Source organism: Phalacrocorax aristotelis, chromosome 5 (assembly GCF_949628215.1).
Source record: "Phalacrocorax aristotelis chromosome 5, bGulAri2.1, whole genome shotgun sequence".
Taxonomy (NCBI): domain Eukaryota; kingdom Metazoa; phylum Chordata; class Aves; order Suliformes; family Phalacrocoracidae; genus Phalacrocorax; species Phalacrocorax aristotelis.
In genome coordinates this window covers 50,277,307-50,297,687 of record NC_134280.1, presented here as the reverse complement: position 1 = coordinate 50,297,687, position 20,381 = coordinate 50,277,307, and the positions used below count along the sequence as shown (strand labels likewise).

Below are 20,381 nucleotides of genomic sequence, written 5' to 3'. Positions count from 1 at the left end.
AAAATAGCTATATGGGAACTGTCTCGCATTTGATGTACTCTGAAGTAGTTAGAGTGAAGTAGTTGACAGTGTCATCTTTCGTTCATGCTGTTTGCCATTATATGTAGTTAATCTTTCAAAGATGATTTGTCAGAATATGCATCTAGGAAAGAAGCATGGTAGAAGAAGAGGTATAAGCTGTATCACAGAATCACAGGTTGGAAGGGACCTCAGGGATCATCTAGTCCAACCTTTCTGGGAAAAGCACAGTCTAGAGAAGATGGCCCAGCACCCTGTCTTAAAGGAGTCCAATGTGGCCGAGTCAACCACTTCCCTGGGGAGATTATTCCAATGATTGACTGTCCTCACTGTAAAAAATTTTCCTCTGATGTCCAATCGGAATCTCCCCATGTGACTCCGTGTAAAAAGGGAGTCTCCATCTTCTTTGTAGCTACCCCTTAAGTACTGGTACATGGTGATGAGCTCCCCTCTGAGCCTCCTTTTCTCAAGGCTGAAGAAACCCAGTTCTCCCAGCCTACCCTCGTATGTCAGCTTCCCAATCCTTTGATCATCTTGGTGGCCCTTCTCTGGACCCCTTCCAGCCTGTCCACATCCTTTTTGTATAGCGGGGACCAGAACTGTACGCAGTACTCCAGGCGTGGCCTGACAAGCGCTGAGTAGAGTGGGATGATGAGTTTGTCCCTGCTGGCGATGCCCTTTTTGATGCAACCCAGCATCCTGTTGGCCGCCTTGGCCGCAGCAGCACACTGTTTGCTCATGTTGAGCTTTCTGTCCACCAGCACCCCCAGGTCCCTTCCCACAGAGCTGCTCTCCAGCCAGGTGGATCCCAGTCTGTGCTGCACTCCTGGATTATGTTTTCCCAGGTGCATGATCTTACACTTCTCCTTGTTGAACTTCATAAGGTTCTTGCTGGTCCATTCCTCCAGCCTATCCAGATCTCCCTGCACAGCAGCTCTCCCTTCTGGAGTGTCTACTTCCCCACTCAGCTTGGCGTCGTCAGCAAACTTCATCAGGCTACACTTGATGCTGTTATCCAGATCACTTCTAAAGATGTTGAATAACATTGGGCCCAATATTGATCCCTGGGGGACTCAGCTAGTGACAGGTTGCCAGTTTGAGAAAGAGCTATTTACCACCACCCTTTGGGTGCGGCCTGTCAGCCAATTCCCCACCCACTGCAGAGACCACTTGTCTAGGCCATAACGCATTAATTTCTCCAGGAGGAAACTGTGGGGGACCATATCAAAGGCCTTGGAGAAGTCTAGGTAGAGAGTGTCCACTGCCCGCCCCATGTCAACCAGGCAAGTCACTTTGTCTTGGTCTTCTGTCCACCATGGTCTTTTTTAAGAAAATGATTGATTTTTTTCACTGTTCAGGAAGTAAACCAACATTTTTAAGCATAATGTAAAATATCAAATACTGTGTTAGGTATCCCATTATTTTTATTTGGTAAAGGTGCTAAAATCCAGGAGATTGATAAAGCTTTTGAAAATCAGTACTTTTGCTAGCAGTGCCTTCTAAGGATTGCTAATGCACATTGTTCCCTTAACAGAAACGAAATTTGAAAAAATGAAAAACTGTTGCTGTGCTTACCTAGAGGGGGCAATGGAAGAAGGAAGCCTTATAAGTTGTCTGGCCACATTGGGCTGTTCCCTTCTCATGTGGGAACACATAACTAGTTTTGCTATGTCCAGAGAAGCGAGCATAAGTTTCAAGCATAAGAAACACTCTTCCTGAAAACCTGTTTTTATTTTGCAGCCTTTGAATTTAGAAAATCTGAATGAAGGTAATTTGATTGTAGACGTCTCTCTTGCTTTGCTGTCAAGAATGTATGGGCTTTCTCTCTTCCCTTTTCTCTGTATGATTTTTGAGCTCTGAGTTAATGCTGCTTTCCTTCTACCCAAGTCTTCCCTCAAAGTTTGTTGGTGCAACTGATTCTGTAGTTATCAAACCTTGTCAGCTAATGGGACAAAGCGTTCTTGCTGGACCTCCTCCCCATACCAGTACGACTGTTTGTGGAGCTCTGCAGTGAACCGGTCTAGTTGTTAACTTAGACTGACAGCTTTATGTCTGTTGAGTTAGCGTTTGTTTGGATCAGCTCTTTAGTGTGGTTTGCAACACACAGCCATGCTGTGCTTGCATGTGAGATGGGGTGATACAAGCAGCCCATGGCAAGGAGAGGGGCAGCACCATTTCATTCAGGAGCTGTGGTGACTTGAGGTAGTTCAAAGTGCACATCAAACTGTATCATCCGTGCTGTGTAGCAAACTTGTTTGGGTCATGTTACAACACTGCTTTTCTAGATCCTCTCCTTTTATCATACATTTGCAGCCTGAGCACTGTTTCTTTTCAGAGCTTCTGAGATATTTGGAGGCTAAACTCTGATTTCCAAACCCAAAAGCCAATTAGCAGCACAGTCCAACTCCCAAAGCGAATGTGAATATGGTTTTGATGTGAAATAGATTCAACTCCTGAGTCTTCAGAACCTCGTGTGCATGCCTAGGTGAGAATTACTTCTAGAAGAATATTTTCATGAGGATTTGAACTTCAGTTAGTTTTAGTTGGCTCAAAAGATAGGTGCCATGTTGGCCATTTTCAATCTGGGCTCTTGGTGGGAACTGGAAGTTAGCACCTCCTGCTGGTGTTGCTGGTCTGGATTAAATGTGACAAGTGACTTTTGTTCTGGTTGGCAGTTTTGGAGTGTTGCTAAACAATAAAACCTCCTTGTCAGTTTTCAAACTCCACAGCAGCTATTTAATAACAGTAGGAAAAAGACACATACTCATATTGCTTTTTGTGCTGAAACATGCATGGGTGAATGTGAGGAAAATGTGTTAAGCAACTGGATGTTTTACTGTGTGTCCTGTTTTTGTACTGATAAAAGAAGTTGCCAGAAAGGCAACACTGAAGATGCCGTTTGTCTCTGAAATGTTCTCCAGGTTGTTTGTTTGGCACACTTTCCACAAGCAGTGGAACTTTACAGTGAGGAGGAAGAACAGAGGAGACAAAAGAACAGCAAGCCTCTTGCCTTAGAATTAGTTTTGCATCAGCTTTGTCCAGATGAGAAATACTTGCTATAGTTGCGACGTGCTTTCTTGTTGGGCTGTCTGGAGCAAATCATTGATGTAATTTGTTTACAAAATACTCAAGGGTTCTGTTAGCCCTTGTCATTTATTATGTAGGGTTTGTGTGTGAAAACTGTGTCTTATGCACTGATATAGTTAGTGGGAAGTTTGACTGAGCTGAGAAATTCTATATAACATGATGAAATATTTGGACCTACCCCCACCAAATTTTTTTTTTTTTTTTTTTTTTTTAGATTCTAGCTGGAGATTACTATGTTCCATATTAGTTTAGGAGGCTGTGAGAAAGATGCTGTCATTGTGAAATAAGAGTGCCAGCACAAGTAGCTGGTTGAGAAGACCTGATTAGGAATAACTCCCTGCTCAGACAAGTCTATATTTCAATGAAAGTTTGATGTCCTTGTTTAAGGAAATCTCTTCTTACTGTAGTGACAGTGGCAGTTCACAGCCTGCTGTGCTCTACTGAAGTGTTTGCATCAATAGCAAAGGAAATTGTACCATGAATGGTTTTCTCCCCAGGTGCTGAAGAAGTCTTGCTGCTTGCTAGAAGGACTGACTTAAGGAGGATTTCTCTGGACATGCCGGATTTCACTGACATTATTCTGCAGATAGACAATATCAGACATGCAATTGCCATAGACTATGATCCTGTGGAAGGCTACATCTACTGGACTGATGATGATGTCCGGGCAATTCGTCGGGCCTACCTTGATGGCTCTGGAGCACAGACTCTAGTAACCACAGAAATCAACCATCCAGATGGTATTGCTGTGGATTGGGTGGCGAGAAACCTGTACTGGACCGATACTGGAACAGACCGCATTGAAGTGACCCGGTTGAATGGGACATCAAGAAAGATCCTTATCTCAGAAAACCTAGATGAACCTCGAGCAATAGTGCTCAATCCTGTAATGGGGTAAGTTTTGTGTTTATTGATAGCCCTGTATTAGGTCTTTGGATCCAGTTTGTGGTCTCCTAAAACTGAAAATCTGCGACTTGCAAGATGCTGTGTGTATTATTTGTCAAATGTTGTGGAAATAACTGGCTTTCCCTTGCTTAATCCCTTTAATACTGTGTATATAAAAGGTGACCTCTAAATATAGTGTTCTTCAATGAACATATACATTGTGTGTCTGGTGAATTTTCTCTGCATCTTCAGTGTTATCGTAACTATGAAAGGGTTGGGCCACTGCCCATTTTCAATAGTTTAATTTTTTTAGTGCTCAAACTTTATATTGTCATTGTTGATTACAGTTTGAGTTGGCTTGTTTGCTGTGGTTGGGGAAACAGAAAGTTCATAAATTCTTTCAAAAGCAGGACAAATCTTGACACTTTTTTGTCTTGCGTGTTATGCGCATTGACCATTTGCCCTCTCTCTTTTTTACAGCTACATGTATTGGACAGACTGGGGTGAAAGTCCGAAGATTGAATGTGCTTATTTGGATGGCTCAGAAAGACGAGTTCTGGTGAATACATCCCTAGGTTGGCCTAATGGCTTGGCACTGGATCTTGAAAAAGACAAGCTTTACTGGGGAGATGCAAAAACAGATAAAATTGAGGTGAGTAATAGAGCCATACTTGGGTGCATTCTTAGAAAACAAGTGCTGTTCTCATGTGCTGCTTTATGTCTTGGATACATTTATCCATTTTTTGATTAATCTTTTATTTCGTTAATATTAACATGTTATTTAGCATCATAAGACATATTTGAGAAGAAAGGAAATACATTCATGTGGTTCAGAAAACTTTTGCAAGGAATGTTGTGTTTGTTATGTCTACATTGCTCCAAGTGTAATTTAATTGCTTAGAATCTCAGGTTTTACCTGAGGCTTTTGCAACAAATTGGGACACTCAGGTACAACCTCTTTTAAAAGATGTTTTGACTTGTCTGTGGTGCTTGGAACTGGTATCTAAAATTGCTGTTGCTGCATGCAAAAGACTTGATGCAAAGTTCCTGTATGAGAGAAGGTGGATGCGGGGGCCCTAGAGAGCCATATTTCAGGGTCTTAGTGATTATGTGGTGTCCAGATGCATGGGCAAGAATTAATTTTTAATGTATTGCCTGCTTCTAAAACAATGTAGGCATTCTACCTCTGAATTTGAGGAGGGGAAATCCTCTTCACAATGTTGTATAAAGATTTATGACAATATTTAGTATTTCTTAGTTGTGGAAAGAAAGTCTGTTAGAACACAACATGATTCCCTATGCCACCCTCTCCTTGTGAAGAATTTTCTTAAGAATGCAAAAAATTCATCCTATCTGCCTGTTGGTCAGACACTGGACAAAGTTGGACAAATTATCCAATCGTTTGTTATGCTGTGCTCCCAGGAGTAAGGTAGCGAAGTGCTTTGAATTTCAGTGCTTTGAATTTAAAATATGGTCAAAATGGACATTGACAATTGCACCAGGGAGGCCCAAGATGTTCAAGAGACATTTTCTTAAAGGAGGTGCCTTTTTTTTTTTTTTTTTTTTTTTTTTTTTTTTTTTGCATTAGTATCCCGTGATTAAATCTTATTCTAAAAGAATAATTGTGCTGCCAAAGAAGTGAAACAAGTCTTCGATATTGCTGCAGAGAACCGAGTCCTAAAGTAGTTTAACTCAGGGCAGAAGGTAATAAATTGAATAACTGAAAGAGTTAGAATGAAGGTTTGGGGCAAGGCTTTTTTGGGCTTCTAGCGTGTGTTCATGGGATTCTGAATTTTTAATGAATTATTGACAAGAATATTCAGCTGAGAGGAAATTCAGCAGATTGATAGAGCTTGATAATATTTTGATGTAGGAGGGCATGTGGCTTTTGTGTAATCTAAGAATACGATCAACAGCCATTTTATCCATTTGTTTGGATGTGTACATGGAGTTGCTGAAGACCTGTATGTAGTAGCAGGCTTACTTGCATGGTGTGTCCATTTAATTTGAGACAGCTGAGGGTATGGATAGAGAATATGGATACATCCAGATGTTGTGAAGAAGTCTCAGCTGCTTAAGATCCTGTTGTGTTCCCTACCACACTCAGTGCTTAGTTTCTAAATAAAATAGTTGTTTAAGAAATGCATTTGGTTACTGTCCATTTGTATTCATATTTCTAAGAAGGAAAAATTGGATTTTGAACCACAATCTAAAGTTACCATAGTAGGTTATGATTAACCCAAGGGTTTGTATGACAGCATGAGATATGACCTGAGATCAGGCAGATTAAAAAACTTCTGCTCTGTTATCATTAGATTTGTCAGCCAGACAAATGTTCCTTTTTAATGTCTTGTTAACCTCCACGTGTTGGTGGCCATAGGTCCCTTGACCTGGTTGTGGTGTGTTCTTTATATGAAGTAGTTGTTTATCTTCCACAAAGATGTCAGAAGAACAGTTTGAAAATTAAAGGTGCTAAATAATTAGCTCTGAGTATTTTAATTTGAAAAGGGAGTTCTCCAGGGAATTTGAATTAGCTTCAAAGTAAAATGAGGGGAATAACTAGCTAATTGAAATAAAGTCATAAAAACAATTATCAAACCAGAATGTAAAGACCCCCAAAAAAAGTTTTTTCCTCTTTAAAGCAATAATTAAAAAATTTCTTCGTACAGTATAAGCTGGTTTGCTGAAGTCATGTTTTGACTATACTGTTACAACAGCCTATTTCTGTACCAATACCTAAGAAAAGCAATATAGAAATTTTTCCCTTGGTCGTGCCCTGTGAAGTTGATTGAGTTTTCATGTTGTTTGGGAAAGAAGTGTGTGCAGCATTTTTAGATAAGTAAATTCTGAGGAATGGCTGTGATCTGTAAAGATTTTGCCCTCAGGAAGAGGGGAAGCAAGACTGTCTGCTAGCTCCAGAAATATAACTTCAGTGTTTGGCAGTAGCTAGGTACTGGGCTTGATGACTGTCAGAGAGGTCCTGTCGCCCTTTACCGTTCAGCCTGCAGGACAGGGAATGTTCCAGATGCCACCTTTTATAGCTGGGAATGTAGTTGTGCAATGTGTTTCATGGGTTTAAGCAGTCTATTCAGTCTGTCTCACTTCATTGTCAGGCAGCGAAGCCAGTGATACTGTTTGGTTTGGCACCAAACTTTAGGAAAATCAGAGAAGCTAAAGTAAGGGCTTTTTATTCTCTCAGTTTGTCTTTTGCTTATTATACTTAACTTTTTGTGGTTCTCTTCTACTTGCAAAAATAGAGAAAAGAGGGTGGTTCACTTGGTCTTGCAAACAGAAGATATTCTTTACGTGAAGTGGATTGTGACATCTGTAGATACATTGATTCCTATATATTGTGCAACCTGTTTTAATTGTTAGCACAGAGAGTGAAATTTCCATGCTCCTAGCAATGGATTCCACATTTTCTTACATTAAAATGGGTGTAAATATTCTCATTTTAAGTCTTTCCCCCATTTCTTTTTCTTTTTGCACTTTTTATAGTTGGAGTTTACTTTTACTAGGTATCTCAAACAGAATCCTTCTGAGATTGTGTTTAGAAATATATGAATAGGCCCATTTAGGATATGATGGGGAAAAAATCACGTGTATTTGCCCACAGTTCTGTATTGTGCTGTGAAGGGGTCTGTCATGGTCCGTTCTGGACTTGGGTGAGTTAAAACGGCACCAGCATGTTATCAGTAGAAATGGATGTTAGATATCTATTGCAGAACTTCAATTAGAAATCAAATTTTCAGTTTCTGTTGTGGAAGACATGCCAGACACATTTGTATATTCTTCTCACTTGCAAAAGAGTTGTTTGGCTTAACCAGTCACTGGCACAGCTCAGATACTGGCCAGTTTGAGATTGGTCTCTGCTAGAGCTCTTTTCATTAACACTCCTCTACAAGACGAAAAAAGTGCCGCAAGGAGATATTTTAGAATAGAAGCAAATTGAACCAATTAATTGTATTTCACATTTATTGCTTATCTTGCTATATTTGTAACCTAAGACTCCTTTCCTGCAAGATTTCTGTGTTTGAGAGGTTATACATAATACCCTAGATTTTCCCAATAAGCCGTGGTTTGTGCTACTCTGCTGGCTCCAGTACACATGAAACCTCACTGTATGGTGTATGAGGTAGGGCATTTCCACTTTTACTTGCTGTTGAAGTTATTCAGCATAAACTCATTCTCTTGTGCATGTGTTCTGTTGCAAGGAGTCGTGCCATTTAAGTGGCTTGCCAATGCAGCTGGTGTCTTGGGGATTTTTTCTGTACGCGTACGTATGTCTATTGCATCCACAACTTGTCAGAAACAAACAGCTAACTCCAAGTCAAGGATACACGTTTATGTTTTATACTATAGTTGACCTAGCTGAGCATTAGGATTTTTCTTTTTCCTGGTAGGCACCTAAAACTACGTTGAAGCATGTTACTGGATAAATTTAGTTTATGCTAACACCTAGAACCGGCATAGCATAGGTGTGATGGTAGATAGTAAGCTGTAACTCTATCTTGTATTCATTAGGTAGCAAACAAACAAACAAAAAAGTTTATAAAGTTTTGGGTGGTTTACTCTGTTGCTATACCGCAAGTTCTTGTTTCTAAAAACTTTCTAAAATGACATTCAGATTTATTTTGAGTGCTCCTGAAGGAGGAAGACTTCAACCAACTGGAGGGCCCCTACGCGGTTCAGAGAGTGACTGTCTGCAGCTGCACTGTACTGCAGAAGGCCACATGGCATGTGGCCTGTGGATCTCTGCGTGCTGCCTTGTTCTTCCTGAAGATGGGAGTCCAAAGAGCTCTTAGATGGCAGTGGAGAGGGACAGTGGCTGGGCCAGTACATTGCTCTTCATTGGAGTAGTTGACTGTTAAGGCACATCCTCTACTCCCATTACCTTCTTTTCAGAGCAATTAGTTTCTCTTGGACTTCTGCAGAGCTGTCACTCAACAGTTTTCTAATCTAAAAACAGCAGTCCCAGATTTGCTGAAGCAACTGGAAATTTTCTATAGACCAAAGGCATAAGGTAAAGGAGAAAATCCCCATCTCTGCTGTTTTCCTCTATCCATCTACTTTCACCTGCCTGAGAATGTCCCAGCTCACTGTGTAGAAATTGCAAAATAGAACAAAATGAAGCCATTATCTCTACTACTGTGCAGAGCATGGTTGGACTTAAAGCCTGTCAGGGAAGAAATAGTAGTAGGACTGATACCCAATAATGTAAAAAGTGCACTGTGTAGGCTTTTGTGTAACTTTCCGACAGACTGCTTGAGGATGAGAATTGCTTTCATCACATAACATGCCTTCAACTGCTTTCCATATAGGAAAATAAAAGAGTGAATATAGCCTGTGCATATCTGTGCGTATCTCTGCTTGGTATTCTGCTGTGGTTTCTGGTATTTTAGATCTGCAGGGAATCATCTTACTCTCCCTGGGAAGGCCTGTTCATATATGACGTTCTTAAACAGTGACTGAACTTTGTACAGCTTGGAAATTTGATAAGCTGAAGACATCTGTTCTATTTTTGCTGGACCTTGGGTTTGAAATGTACTGTAAATGTCTCTGGTTTGTTTTTTATGTTTGTTTGTTTTGGGGGGTGTGTTTTCTTTGGTTTTGGTAACACAGTTTGACATTACTTTTGGGTGCGCTCTTCCACAATTAGAAAAGAAACGCTGCAAAGCTGTTGAGGGTACCAAACAGTGTCCTATACCAGGAGAGGATGTTCTTATTTGTGTGTGTAAAACTTCATGGGGTGAAAACAGCAGTTACCCTTTCCTGGCAAAAACCCTTTCCTAACCTTTCCCTCTGCAGCATTCAGCTGCAACACAAAGGGCCCAGTCACTTTGCAAGCAGTTTGCATCCTGAAGAAACCATTTGGCAAGGCTTGTCAAAATTTTGTGTGACAGGAGCCTATGGGGCTTTCGCTGCAAATTTGGCACCCTGTGATAACATTGTTCCCAGCTTGTAATTTTTTTTTTTTTTTAGGTAGCTTGGCAAAGTGTACAGTAAGGAAAAATGTATAGAAAATTTTGAGTTGTGTCTGTCAAAATCATGTGTTTGTCCTCACGGCTTCAGCTATGAATAAGGGGTATGGATTAATCCAGCTGAACTCTGGATTTTACTGCCAGAGAAAAGGTACTTTCTAGGAAGAAACAGCAGACTAATAAGGATTACAGGGTTCCAGCAGAGACAGAAGCAAAGACCCAATGGCATCCACGTGTAGGGTTTCCTGATTCTCCTTAAAAAAAAATTTTGTGGTTAGCCAGGTTTTCCCATATATTATTTCTTCAGCATTTACTTAAAGTGCCTAAGGTGCAATTGCATTATGAGCAATTACTGAATTCTCAGGTGCCTGTTATTATGTATGCATTTTACTTAAGTTTGTGCAGTATTCTTGGAATAAATATGCAGACTATCCCTTCTGGCAGCTTCCCCTCATTCCCCCTTCCCCTCTATTGACAAATGTCCTTCATTTGTCTTTGTAGAAGACTCATAATTATGTACGGTAATTCTTTGCAAGTTTGTAGGGTGTTTTAAATCTGAACTTTAAGTCAGCACCAGATGACAATCCTGGGGTTCACTGAAAAAAATCTCCAACATGCAGTTATGTGGGCTGTCCTCAAAATTTAAGGAAACAATCTTTGTAATTAATTTGTTGTTGATTACATTCTGCATAAATAGTGTAAAATTACATTTGGAACAATTTGCTACTTAAATGGGAGTAGACTTTGCAGAAGTCAGTTGTACTGGGGAGAAAAATTAACAACTAAACTAATTTAAGGCTGTGTTTTCTAAACAAGTCTGGGTATACTTTACATATTTACACTTTGTTTTCCAGTTGTTTGACCTAAAAAAGTGCAATATTTAATTTATACATGAAACATTTTCTCATAATCAATACATTTTTTGTGTGTGTGTTTCTTTGCATTGACATTTTTCACCAAACAATTAAAAAGATTATGTAGTGTAATAAACTGTGAGATATTCTGGACTGATTTATTGAAACAGGCAAATCTCATAGAGAGAACAACCAAATTAAACTTATCACCACATGCTAATCAGATATAAAAAAGCGCATCATTTTTCTATAAATATAAGTATATTTCAGACGACCTAGTTTATATTTATATTAATGTTAATAATCCCCACACTGCATATTTGAATTAATACATGAGAACAGAAATGTGAAATAGATATAGAAATATGAAATAGAGGATCTCCTTGATTTAAAGAGTAGATATCAGTCTAAGTAGACAGCTGCAGTAATAAAATTGCTTAAGTTGATGAGAGGGAGGGAGCCTTAATTTCAGTGATTATTTTTTTTTTTGAAACTGCTCAGCGACATTTGATTTAGAACTGTGGTGGAGAATTGTCAGCTAATGTAATTGTTAGAAGTAAGTTATTAATTGAAGCTTATACTATGGTCACTAGGTGAAGTCTGTATACACTATATCCTCTGCTTTTTGTTTCTGAGATATTTGTAAATTATATCCTTTCTAGATGAAAGTGCTACATATCTAAAGTGATAAGTATCATATTATATTGACATATGTTAATGTTGAATAGCAGGTGTCAGAATTGGGCTAGGAAACCATGTATACATACCTACTGTTCATAAAGCTCTGTTCAGCAGCGTATTCCTGCAACCTGGGCTGCTCCTTTGAACGCTGCCATTAGTGCCACTTCGAGTTTTTCTTTTTGCAACATACTACTGTCCTGTCTGCGGTTAAGTTATGTTGTTGGGGGAGCGACGTGTGTACGTGTTTGTGGCCATTGGGTATATTTTTTTGTTGGAGGTTGTCTATGTGGTTTGTAAGCATTATATACCACTATGCTTTTATTAGTTTTAAATAGCACTTTGGCCTCCGTATTGCTGTGTGTTTTGCTTGAATAACCAGCAAGCACGACTGCTGCTGTAGGTGGATCGGGATTTTTTGTTTACTTAAAGGGAGCTGCTCAGCAAACATTATCGCATGAGAGCTGTATTTGTAGCAGTGTCCAAAGACCTGGTGTATAACTAACTATCTTTTAAGATTCTGAAGGAAAATAATCTATGCTAGTGAGTTTGGGGCCAAATTTTTACCAGCAGCCAGACAGTCATTGTGGAATGGATAGTCCTTCCTCCAAATGACTACTCCTATCTTAAAATGTTGTTGCAGGGTTCTGGCAGTTTTTGGAGTTTGTTAAGGCTGATGACAAATTAGTTACGATTGCTTTTCCCGGAGGGACGTTGCTGGGATGGAACACATGCTTTCTGGGAGGGAAGAGAGCTGAATCTTTGACTTCAGTGCTTTAACGATGACAATTATAAGTATTTGTGGACAGTTGCATAAAGAATAAAACAGATTCTCACTAATTCTACAAAATTATATAAAGCCTGACAGGGCTCCTTCAGTGAAAAGGGCATGTGCACCTTTAGGAAGAAGACGGAAACCTGGCAGCTAGGGGAAGAAGGTATTTTCTCCTCTTCAGGAATCCCCACTCTCTCATCTGCTTGTTAGCTGTGTCCGGCTTGCACCATCAGACTTATCACCAGATTTGGAGTCAAGAATAAGCACCTCAGTTCAGACTGGCAGGGATGTTAGTGGCATCTCAGCTTCCTTTGCTGAAAGAATTTAGAGTTTTCTGCTCAGTCGTATTTGGAATGATGTTTCTTAACTAATTTGCTACCATAGAAATTATGTTGCAGTTGGTCCAGCCTTGTACATATCAGCCTGTAGTGGGGAACAGACACTGCTGAGATGATGTACAATGATCTGTAATGTTCAGCAGGTCAGATCACTGAGTGGCTTCAGGTCCTCGTGGTTTCTTATGAATTTAAACTCTTCCGGCTGTTACATGTTTCTAAACCCTGAACTCTGGTTCAGGATTTCCTGGTGTGACACTACCGCTTTCTGGAACACAGAAATATAACCAGCCCAGCCTCTACCGCTAACGCACAATGTCCATATCCTGTTCAGGAGCATAGAGCCTTCTAGCTCCACTCTTCTAATTACAAGATGAACTTGTCTGTATTTTGCTTATTCCTTAATCAGGAATTTCAGTATATTTTATACCTTGCACCACATGAGCTTTGTTTACTGTTAAAAGGACTGTTACTGAGTGTGGGAGCTGCTGAAGAAAGTCAGATCCGGGTTCAGAAATTGAGATGTTTAGCTGGTCAGAACATAAGCGTTGCACCTTTCTGCTCTAAGCTATGTTGTAAGGAAGTGTTCACAGAGCAGAGACACTCACTGACCAAATGGAAGAAGATAAACCTGTCAAGGTGAATTCCCTCCTGTCCCTTTTCAGTGTTCTGAGTTAGCTACCAGGTGAACTTGTATCTGAGCAAGGGAAAGGTATGACAGTGTTGGAAGAGGAAAGTGTTTGGTATAAGGGACACATCTGAACTTTGGCCAATTCCATCCTGTGTTCAGTAGTGCTCTTGGAGATATATATATATATATAAAATTTTCCATTCTTCAGCAGTCTCACGTAAAACATCATCTGCTGTTCCAGATGAGATGGATTGGGGGGTGCCTCCACAGGTGGGCAATGATCTAACTTCAGTTAGTCTTGTCTTTATCACCTTTTGGCTGAAATGCAGCAGCCCAGTAGACAGGAATGTGGAGACTTCAGTCCTCAAGGCAGATGTCCTGGACCAAAAACATTGTACCACATCTCCTCAGCAGCCTGTGGTGCCGTGAGCACATTCTTAGTTCTTTAAGCTGAGATTTCCCAGGTAACTTCAAATCAAATTCAAGACTCCAGTTCTTTTCTTTGTGGTCTGGGCCATGCATATGGAAATGCCAACTCGTCTGAAGTAAAGACTGCTGTCTAGGGTACTGTTGAGCATAAATGGGTTTCCCACAATAAAGGCAAATCTTTTCAGTAGTAAAGATAATTTTTTCTTAAGGGTTGTGCTGAGATATTGGATTAACCTCCTCTCCTCCCCCCTCTTCCCAATTTCCAGGAACTAAAAAACATCAAAAAGTTCAGTGCGCTCTGTTAAAGTGCAAGGTTCATATTATTGGTCTTGCCTTCAGCATTGTAAATAACCAGAAATGTTTGTCTCTAAAGAAGCAGAGCAAAACCAACCTCACAGCAAAAACCCATTGTGTGGAAGCAGTTACAGCATGGGCTTCTTGTCCCAGGGAGTCGATACAGGAGATGATGCAGCCTGTGTTAGTCATGCCACTTAATGCGCTAGTAAAAAAACTTTCAGATACTGATTTGATTGAATGACCCCTCCATAGGATGCTCTTGGTCAGCAATTCTCCCAAAATTTTATATGCCCTGCTTAATGTTGCATCCATTAGCTTCAAAGTGAAAAATCCACCAATATTGGCAGCTGCCAGTTTAAGTTTGAGTTTTTCCACAGCAGAATCTGTACCAGTATGAATTTATTTTAATCTACAATCATTTATGATTTATTAGGGTTCCTGTATAGTCATAAAGACCTCTAAATCTTGTCAATTTTCCAGGGACTATTTTGTTTTGTACTACTTTTTTTTTAAAGGGGACAACTTGAAAAACAAGCAACTGACAGATAGCTTCTAAATTTGGCCTTTCTGGAGTGTTCAGGAATTACTTCTGTACGTGCAGCTTTTGCTATATTTATCAAGAGGAAAGCCTGAAGGTGTATTAAACTACAAAGTTGAAGAATTATTTGAGTTTTCATGCTTGGGGCTCTCCTTTCTCCCTGAAGAATTATTTGAGGCTATCTGATACCAAATCACCCTTTTCTGCTTGCTAGGGGGAAAATTCTGCTTTACTTCCCTTGCTGCGATCAACTTCCTGTAGTTAAAAGAGGGATTTTGTATTTAGCAGTGCGAAGGCTTCAGCACCTATGAAGTGTAGAAAGGGGGCCCCCCTTTATGAGAACCTGATGTCTTTTCTGGCATAGAATGTCTTTTTCCAGTCACTGAGAAAAAGGTCGCTTCTGTGGAAGTTGGAGTAACTTGGAGTTTCTGTGTCAGACTAGCAGGTAGGATAGTTCAGAGAGTTTTTCACTTAGTAACCTTCTCAAAGTTATTTGCTATATTGCTTGCCAATAGCTATGAGGAATTTTCTTTAAATGCTATTTATCTTTCTGCTTTTGTTTTCCTGCTTTCTCCTGTTGTCTTCCAAGAAAAGTACTGAGTTTTGCCATACAGCTTACCTCTGACGTAGAGGGAAGATGATTTGTGCTGCCCAGGAGTTGTGATCCTATGAATATTGTCTTATAGCAGTGTTGAGAGAAACTTGTTTCTCTGATACTCTGGGGATAGGCACGTCAGTATGCAGAGTGTACCCTATCAGGTGGGTTGGTTTGTCACCGTAGTTTGAGAACTAACTTTTCACTGGGAAAAAGTCCTTCTCCTGCTCTTACTTTCCAATTGATGTTTTAGAAGGAAAGTATTAGAGATAATTGACCTTTTGGTGTCTGGAACTCTCCTACTCATATCTTAATCCTTTGAACCCACTGTGGAGGAGACCACACCCTTCTTGGTGTTTAGTGACCTTAGGTGTGAGCTTTTCAAATGAAGAATACAGAGTTTTGTGCCAGAAACTGAGGAACTCGGCAGGAGGTGGACAAACTGGCAGTGCTAAAGCGATCACACACAATGGGGGAATAAGACAGGACAACCTGAACAGTGATAAAGGTGCTGTGACAGCCTCATGCGATGGCAACCAGGAGATTAACCACCTCAAGGGTTTGCATAGCTGTAGTGGGTCCACGTACACCCCTCCGGGGAAACATGTATGCTCAAGCATCTTTCTGAAATGCCTGTACACCAATGCACGCAGCATGGGGAATAAACAGGAGGAACTAGAGGTCTGTGTGCGGTCGCAGGGCCATGATCTCATTGCAATCACAGAGACATGGTGGGATAGCTCGGGTGACTGGAATGTGGTCATGGATGGCTACAGGCTTTTCAGGAAAGACAGACCAGCAAGGCGAGCTGAGGGAGTGGCTCTTTATGTGAGGGAGCAACTGGAATGCATCGAGCTCTGCCTTGGAGTGGAAGGAGAACAAGTTGAGAGCCTGTGTGGTAAAAATCAAGGGGCAGCCAAATATGGGTGACACTGTTGTGGGCGTTTGCTACAGGCCACCTGATCAAGAAGAGGAAGTTGACGAAGCCTCCTACAGACAGCTGGAAGCAGCCTCGCAATCGCAGGCCCTGGTCCTCATGGGGGACTTCAACCACCCTGATATTTGCTGGCAAAGCAACACGGCGAGCCATGCACGATCCAGAAGGCTCCTGCAGAGCATCGAGGACAGCTTTTTGATGCAGGTGGTGGAGGAGCCAACAAGGAAAGATGAGCTGCTTGACCTAATCCTAACAAACAAGAAAGGGCTGGTTGAGGATGTGAGAGTTGGGGGTAGCCTTGGCTGCAGTGACCATGAGATGGTTGAGTTGAGGATACTGCGAGGTAGAAGCAGGGCTATGAGGCAAGCTAAGGAAGTGTGGGTGGGATGAGTGGACAGAGAGGTGGATAGAGAACTGGCTCAACAACAGAACTCAGAGGGTCGTGATCAATGGAGCAGAGTCTGGATGGAGGCCTGTCACTAGCGGTGTTCCCCAGGGGTCTCTGCTGGGTCCAGTCCTGTTCAACATATTCATCGGTGACCTGGACAAAGGCACAGAGTGTAACCTCAGCAAGTTTGCTGATGATACCAAGCTGGGAGGAGTGGCTGATACTCCAGAAGGCTGCATTTGGAGTACTTTGTCCAGTTTTGGGCCCCCCAGTTCATGAAGGACAGGGAACTGCTTGAGCAAGTCCTGCAGAGAGCTACCAAGATGATCAGAGGACTGGAGCATCTCCCTTATGAGGGAAGGCTGAGAGACTTGGGTTTGTTCAGCCTGGAGAAGAGAAGACTGAGGGGGGATCTCATCAATACCTATAAATATCTAAAGGGTGGGTGTCAGGACTAGACTCTTTTCAGTAGTTCTCAATGACAGGACAAGGGGCAATGGGCACAAGTTGGCGCACAGGAAGTTCCATCTAAACATGAGAAAAAACTTCTTTCCTGTGAGGGTGACAGAGCAGTGGCACAGGCTGCCCAGGGAGGCTGTGGAGTCTCCTTCCCTGGAGACATTCAAAACCCACCTGAACACGTTCCTGTGCCCCCTGTTCTAGGTGTGCCTGCTCAAGCAGGGGGGTTGGACGCAATGATCTCCAGAGGTCCCTTCCAACCCCTACCATTCTGTGATTATCTGTGATTCTGATACACAAATTCTAGCCTTATTCTAGTTCAGCTTTGTTGGGTTTTATAGGGTTCTGCATTGGTGATAGTATTTCACAGCACCACAGGATATAATATTGGAAAGCACCATCTGGATTTTCTTGAACAGCAGTAGGAGGGGAGGTGGTGGTAGAACAGGTGCCTCTCAGCAGAAATTTCTCCAGCCTTGGTTGTGAAACGTGTGAACTTGGATGCTGTGAGAAACGGTAGGCTTGATGTGATGGGCTGGCCTAGTGGGGTTCCTGTGTTTCCGAAGAAAGCACAGTAATAATAGAGGTGTAGAACTTGCTTTTCGTGCCATGTCTTACTAGTGAAATTTTGAAAGCTGTCAGTACTGTTTTAGACTCGTATCATCCAGCCCTAACGAGAAAGAAATCTAACAGTCATACATGACAGCCACCACCAGCCTACCTTAGTTCTCCCAAGATCGCCTGCAATGGTGGGAAATTTTTCTGATAAATGTTGGTGGTGTAGATGAGACCAAAGGTTTTTGTGTCTATTTAGCCTTTCTGAAAATTCCTCAGTGCACTGATGGGATAGCAGTCACTCAAAGAAAGACTTCCTTTGCTTGGCTTGATTGACCAGAGTCATTCTGTGGGAAAGGATGCTAACTTATTCTAAACTGAAGGTGACCCTTGCCTTTTTGTGAGCAATAAAGACATAATAGAGGCCCAGTTAGGGTTCAGTGGAACCCCCACAGCCATCTGCACACTTCATTGGCAGAAGTGGCTTTCACTTGAACTTGCATTTGACAAGTGTTTTCTGTCCCTTTCTCATTCAGAAGGGTCCTTCAAAGCCAAGTAATTGAAATGCTCTCACCCCTTGCTCCTTTTCCTTCTTCCCCCAGACTTGCTTAAATAGCAGGGCAACTGGTATTCAGTGTTAATGAGTAAAAATGCATAGACTTCCAAAGCTCACACTTTTTTTCCTTCCCATAGGGAAGTTTCCAAAAAAAAACCCCTCTTTTCTACACTTTCCAGCACCAGCTTCAGAAAGTAAAAGTTGGGGAGGAAGAAGTTTCTGATGTGTGTTGCATTGCTGTTTCTCCCGCCCACTCTCTTTTTTTTTTTTTTTTTTTTTTTTAAATCAGGCTGGACTTTTGAAATGAAACACAAATCAGGTCTCTGGAATAAAAGGTTGTGAGTATGCCTTGTGGCATTTGGAATGAGACTATTCACTGCCTGAATGGCTATAAATAGGAAGCAAGGAGCTGCGTATTTCTCAGTTCAGACTCCCCGCAAAGAAGCGCCCTTCCCAGTTAAAGGGTGACTTTTTGAAAGAAACCTTGTTCCTTGTGCTGCATTGAATTGCTCCAGGAATTCTTCTACTTGCAGCTTGCGTAAAAAGGCCTTAACCTCTACTTTATTTCTCTTTTTAAAAGGTGGTATCCTCCACCATAAATATATATTCTTAGCCATGTCGCTAGATATGCCTGTCTTGTCTGTACAGAGTTGCATGTAAAAAAAAATTTCTGAGTGCAGAACAAACATTGTTCTCGGCAGTTTTTGTGCCTGAAAGCTTTCTTTTTGGCTCTAGGCCAGCTCCCTTTTTATCTGGTATTCATTCTTCAGTGAGAAGGCTAAATTAGCAGCACTCAGGTTTTTGGGGGTGTTTTTTTTAGGGATTGAGGAACAGAATGGGAATTGTGATTGATTTTTATAATAAAAGATGTGATTCTCCCAACACACTTGATGTTGCCGACAGTAAGAGCCCCAATAGCTTACTGTTGCAATTCTGCAGACAATTTGTTTGGCTGATTTGGCTGTTAAAAAATGCTCATAAATCTCCCATGTTGTGCAGTTATGCAAATTTAGTGCAATCATTTTTGTTCTGCCTCCTCTTTTCAGAAGGACTGTAGTATTAAAGAAAGAAGCATAGTGGAAGGGAAGAAAATGTTTGACAGGTTTGTGAGTTGCAAATGTTAAAGATCCTAGGACTCGAGCTGTTGTATTGGCTTTTCTCTCTCCCACCCCCCCCCCCTCCTTTTTTCTTCTTTCCCTCTCCCTTTTTCTTCTTCTCCCATTCCCCTTTTTCCCTCCTAAAACAGTTGTGGTTTGTGTAATGTTATTTTGAAAGCTGCTTCTAATCTTCTCAGACCTTTTGTTTCACGTTTTTTTTCTGCCTTCAAAAAACTAACAAGGGCAGCCTTCTTCATAGAGTTGTCTTCTCCCTGTTCATAGTTTTTAAAGAATGTGTCTATAGATTCCTTGCATTGGTCTTTCCATTGCTGATGCATTCCTAGTTGTGTGTATTGTAGGCTTTTTTGTTTGTTTGTTTAACAGAGGAATTATTAAGGTGGGTATTTGTTAACCTTTTTTTTTTTAAGGCTTAGCATGTGCATGGTTTGCAGTGGTTTTTGCATTAGTACTTATGTAAAAATGAGAGCAACAGCGAACAGACAGGAAATAAAGGGAGTAATATGAGGTTGCTGTTCATATTTCTAATAAAAGGGGGAAAAAAGCAGAAAAATAAATGTGCTCTTCAGCAAGCCCAGGAAAGCAGATTTTAAGAGGTTGCCAAGCAGGCTAAGGAGAGAAGAGATTCTATAGTATTTAATTTCTTTGTAGTTTCCTGAACTGTAATTTTCTTAGCTTAAAATTGACATTAAGTGTCACTCTTAATGGGATTTTTCATAGCTGGACACATGGATAACAAACTTTATAAAGAAATGTATTCAAGTTAGTAATTTCCTTCTCTTGATCCCAACGATTAGGACACCTTGATTATCCTTGCGGTTTTACATTTTGTCTGTGTGTTGGTTTCTGTCTGGGGCACCGTATGTTTTCCTTGTCACCTTTATTGTGTGACTCACTTCACCTATGATGGGCCCCTGCTGTCCTTTTGCATTTTCAGCTAGCGTAGGTATTTCTGTCGCCTTTTCCCTTTCCCTCAGGAGCCTTTTGTGAGCCATTGTACAAACACGTTGGGCTCCTTTTTGTCTTGCCTTGCCTCCAGTGACTTTTGTCCAACATTTAAATCTGCTTTGTAGATGTCACCTCCCATCCACTGACAGTTGTAAAATTTGCCTACTACTATTCCCACCTTAGATCATATTTTTACACTAAGTTTTTTCCTGCCTCTTAATTTGAAGTGCCTTTACTGCATGGGGTGTTTTACTTCTATAAATCTCCTTGAGCAGAGCTCTGAATTTAGAAAGACAATTGATTGCTCAGATTATATTTTG

The 20,381-nt window shown here is 41.0% G+C and overlaps 1 protein-coding gene across 1 annotated transcript in view; it reads left to right on the top strand.

Annotated features, from left to right (window-relative positions):
- Positions 1–20,381, top strand: part of LRP5 (LDL receptor related protein 5) — a 168,206-nt gene that overhangs the window by 75,352 nt on the left and 72,473 nt on the right. The window contains exons 6-7 of the mRNA XM_075094394.1: positions 3,603–3,999; positions 4,471–4,642. Of these exons, the coding sequence (XP_074950495.1) occupies positions 3,603–3,999; positions 4,471–4,642 (569 nt within the window). The remainder of the gene's footprint in view (positions 1–3,602; positions 4,000–4,470; positions 4,643–20,381) is intronic.